Here is a 4,691-nt window from a genome sequence, read left to right as displayed (position 1 = left end):
CGCGGCGTGGCGTGGCGTGGTGCTACTGTGCCGGCCGTGGCGGTACTATAGACACGATGGTAGTTCGCCAGCCGTCCTGTGTGACATGGTATCCACCATGGTCTTCGTCATCGTCTTCTGGTTTCCTAGGGCGTCATACAGGAGTTGGTGGTCGTCCCCGGGTCGTTGATCGCCTTGTCGTCTTGAGGAGCGGGGGGGGGGGGGGGGGCACGATCCCTACCATTGGGAACGTGGTCCCCGCCAACCTGGATGGCCTCTAAGTCAAGGCCCTCATCATGGATCCCATCCTATAGTGGGTAGGATCATGCTCTCATCTCGTCGGGCCGTATCTGTCCGGTGATCATCGTACCTGTCGTCACCGCTTTGGGCGGTATTGTCTTGTCTGTGAAGCGTTGCATAGGGATGACGTCTGACCAGACTGAGATGACTGTTGTCCCCTCGTTTCTTGTGGGGTTAGTGCGGCGTGCTTGTTCCTGGTTGGGCCCGACCTCTCTCCATTTCCTCCCGGGGTCGTGACTAGGGGGGTCGTGTGCCTTTCGAGCGTTGTGCAGCTAATGTAGGAGGAAGGGGTCGTGGCTGACCCTGGCCTTGCCATCTGGCCTGGCCTAGCTGGGCCATGATCATTGGGGTCTTTGCTAGGTGACGCGCTGTGGGCTACTTGACCTGCTAACTAATCGGCGCCCTGAGGTACCCAGGGTTATACCCCCTACAACTATATAACAATTAAATGATGTGGTTAATTAGTCCATGAAATTGTGTCATGAAACCGAAATGTGATGGACTATTACATTCAATTATACCGTAAAAGCTAATGCACCCTTGGTAACTATATGTATTGAAACTGTATACCAATAGCTACTGGCTCATATACCCCAATAGTATAGAAGTAAAAATTAGTATAAGACTGACGAACTACTGGTACACTAAAAGTTAGTCATATGAGATCGAGACAGTCCAAATAGTATAGAAGTAACGACTAGTCTTAGATCTTATCTAGATCCCATGGTCTAAATTTGAGTCACTAAACTATAGATCATTTTAGTTCTTATTAAAACTCTAAACACATAGTCTAAAGTGTTGTCTAAAGTTTAGACAATCTTAAAAAAAAGTTAATGATTCGCTAGACCCATGCAAGTAAGCTAAAGTAGTCTAAATGTAAAAACCATGGGATGCAAACACGCAGAAGGCTAAGCAACAACTGGCAAACTAACAGTTAGTCATATGGGAACGACGAGAGGCGTCTTAATAGCACCGACAGCAGAAGGGATTAAGTATGGATTGTCCTGTTTGTTTGAGCTTATTTAGCAGATAAGCCACGACTAAAAATAGTATTGGCTGATTTGTTATAAGAAAAAAATAATATTTATTAACTGAAAAAGTACGACTTATAAACATAACAAACCTAAGCAAACACCGTATGGACGCAGTGATCAGCGTGGATCAGAGCCATAAGAGCAAACAGTGATCCTGAAAGCCACAGCACATGCACCCCTGCTGCCCTGCTGGCTGCTGGCTGCTGGCTGCTGCATCTCAATCACAACCCTCGCTCTGCCGCGTCATGCCATCATGTACGCACACCATTCCAAAACCCCCGGCACAGAACTCAACGAAAAGATGTTATCCATAACGACACCTCTCAATATCAATCAAACAATGAAATTTAAAAGGATTCAAAGTCAGAGTTCGATGCTACTACTACTAGCAGCAGCCAAGAAAATGAATAATAAATAACGTAGGCCCTGTTTAGATCCATGGGTTAGAGCTAGTTTGGGTTAGTTGGAGCTCAACTAGCCCTAAAGTAGTTAAACAGGAGGATTAGAGTGGGTTATTTGCAACTAGCCCACCCTAAAAAACTATCCCCCAAAGAGGTGATTATTTGGACTAGTTGGGGCTATTTGAGGTGGGGTCCACTGTTTTCTCTCTACTTTTATCCGCACCAATGATTTGAAAAGCACATTTATTACCATTTTAACCCTTGTATCCAAACATCTCTTAGGCTAGAGTTAGTTCAGAGCTAGTCCTAAGCTATAGAAACTAACTCTAACCTCTAGCTGTGCTAGAGTATCCAAACAGGGCCATAAATGAGCGAGCCTACTAGTAGGATATAGTTTTCTCCATCACCAGAAAAAAAAAATTAGAAGGAAATTCAAGAGTCCGGTCCAGTTGAGATCAGCTACTACTACTATCATGCATGCCTGCGCTTGCCTGCTTGCTCCCCTACCTTGTGACAAAGGCCCCGTTCGCTGGTCTGAAACTTGGCTGAAACTGGCTGAAAAACACTGTTCCTGCTGAATTGTTGTGAGAGAAAAACACTGTTCCGGCTGAAAAAAGAAGCCGAACAAGCCATTTTTAAGACAAGCGAACGGGGCCAAAGCAACAAACACCAGGAAAAAAAAGAAGGAAAAAAGACGATAATAGCCTTGACTTGTTCGTTTTGTTGTTTCAAGAAGTTCATCACCACTTCTCTCGCTGCTTGGACGACGATGGATTAATGGAACAGTGAAATGGCCATCGATGCGGTCGGTTGGTCTGCTAGCTAGCTAGGTTACCACTTACCAGGACGGATCAACGGCCACCACCATGGTGGCCACCCCTCTTCTTCGATCTTCTCTGTCAGGTTGTAAGGCGGCACGGTCCGACCCGACGGTCGGTCGGTCACTCGAGCTTGAGCGGCAGCGGGGAGCCGGGACCACCGCGGTGGCAGGACGGCCCGGCCTGCTGCTGCGGCGGCGGCAGCATGACTCCAGCGGGCATCTGCAGAGGCATGTGCTGCGGTGGCGGCGGCGACTCCATGCCCACCATCGCCTGCTGCTCCTGCGCCGCCGGCGAGGCCTCCAGGCGCTTGGTGGCGAGGTTGTGCTTGTTGTTGTGCATCCACACCTTGAGCACGCGCCGCTTCACGCCGATCTCCTGGCAGAAGGCCTGCACCATGCCGTCGTCCAGCCTCTGCAGGCGCCACCCCACGCGCTCCGCGAACTCCAGCATGCGCGCCTTCTGCCCCGGGGTGAACTTGGTGCGGAACCGCTTCCTGGACGACGCCGACCCGCCGCCGCTGCCGCCGCACGCCGCGTCGCCGCCGGTGACGCCGCCCGCGCCGCCGCCCTCCATCTCGTCGGACTCCGAGGTGTGCATCATGTTCAGCGGCATAACGTACTGGTGGTGGTGGGCGTGCCCGTGCCCCGGCGGCGGCGGAAGAGCCGGGGGGAGAGCGCGCGCTGCCGCGTAGGCGCCGTAGGGGTCGTCACCGGAGATCAGGAGCCCGCCGCCGCTCTTGTGGTGCGGGTGCGCCATGGCGGGGGCCAGGAGGAGGTGGGCGGCGCGGTGCCCGTGCCCGAGGCCGAGGCCGCTGAAGCCGTTGGCGGCGCCGTACACGTCGTCGTCCTCGTCGTCCACGTCCTTGCGGTGGAAATTGCGGTGGCAGCCGCAGGCGGAGCACTTGAGCGCCTCCAGCGAGCCCTCCTCGCCGCTGGGCATGAACTCGCCGCACCCGTCGGTGGCGTTCCCGCCGATGGCCGCCGCGTGGTTCTTGAGGCACTCCCGGTACTTCACCGCGGAGCTGCCCCCGCCAATGCCGCCGGCCGCCGGCCCGCGCTTCTTCCCGGAGCTCTCCGTCTCCTCCGCCGCGGCAGGCGGCGACGGCGTCAGCGCCGCCGCCGCCGGAGACTGCTGGCCATTGTTGTTGCTGCCGTGGTCACGGCCGTGCAGCTGCTGCAGGACATGGCCGCCGCCGCCTCCGTATGGCGACGCGACGTTGGCGTGCATTGGGATCGCGAGCTCGCCCTGCGTGCCAGAAAGATCCATGCCTCCTCCTGGTCCTGATCCGTCGTCCTCTTCTCGGCGGCGCTGCTCCAGAGAGAAGATGCTTCTTGCTGACGCTGACGCTGCTGGTGCTTCTGGCCTTCTCTGCAGCGGCACAATGGAAACCATGATGAGAGAGCAAGCAAGAAAAGGCCAATGGCGCCCAGAGCTCCTTCCCCTCACTCTCTAGTCTCAAGGGTAGTAGATGCAACAAAATTCTCAGTGCTTCTTGGGACTCAACAAAGACAGAAGGCACTAAAGGAGAGAGAGAGAGAGTGAGTGAACAAAAAGGGTGCTGTGGGAATCTTGGGACCTTATCAACAAGATACTACTACAACTTGCAATTGCAAACCCCAGGATGCATATTGTTATTATCTGTGCTTGCTGCCATGTCCTATGCTACATATCAGCTTCTTCTCCTCCTCCTCCTTTCTTGGGCTCTTCCCCATGCAATGCAATGCACACAAAATTACATTACATTACATACAAGTTGGAAGCAAGAGAGGAAGGAAATGAAGGAGAAGCTACTCACTCAGTGGCTATAGTAGAAGAAAGAAGGATGGAAACAGGAACAGTGAGGCTGTTCTTACCAAAAGGCAGCACTGGGATACTTTGATCTCCTGGTTACTGGCTCCAAGTATTTACTGGCTACTGATATACTGCTTCTACCCTTACTGGTTACTAGATGTATGTGAGTATGGGCTATGGACCAGCCTTTGACCTCTCTCTATCTCTCTTAAATCCTAGGCTTACAACACACCACTTCTCTCTCCTCGCCTTGAACGAGACACAGCACAGCAATGACTAGAAGAAGAAGCTATGGAGGAGGAGCTCTCATGCTGCTGCAGATGTTTTGTGTTAAGCCTAGCGCAGTGTTTGCTGGTGTGTGTGAT

At 52.9% G+C, this 4,691-nt stretch overlaps 1 protein-coding gene across 1 annotated transcript; it reads right to left on the bottom strand.

Moving 5' to 3' along the window:
* Positions 1 to 2,312: 2,312 nt before the first annotated feature.
* LOC136481781 (zinc-finger homeodomain protein 4-like) lies at positions 2,313 to 4,282 on the bottom strand. Its single transcript, XM_066479076.1, has one exon. The coding sequence runs from the start codon at positions 3,925 to 3,927 to the stop codon at positions 2,656 to 2,658; it is 1,272 nt and encodes a 423-aa protein (XP_066335173.1). The 5' UTR covers positions 3,928 to 4,282; the 3' UTR covers positions 2,313 to 2,655.
* Positions 4,283 to 4,691: the final 409 nt, after the last annotated feature.

The sequence above is a fragment of the Miscanthus floridulus genome, chromosome 9 (assembly GCF_019320115.1).
Source record: "Miscanthus floridulus cultivar M001 chromosome 9, ASM1932011v1, whole genome shotgun sequence".
Classification (NCBI taxonomy): domain Eukaryota; kingdom Viridiplantae; phylum Streptophyta; class Magnoliopsida; order Poales; family Poaceae; genus Miscanthus; species Miscanthus floridulus.
Note: the sequence above shows the minus strand (reverse complement) of the source record. Positions and strands in the feature narration are given on the sequence as shown.

Bases quoted from the DNA above. Each gene is read 5' to 3' on its own strand.
- LOC136481781 (XM_066479076.1), bottom strand. From the start codon at position 3,927: ATGGTTTCCATTGTGCCGCTGCAGAGAAGGCCAGAAGCACCAGCAGCG.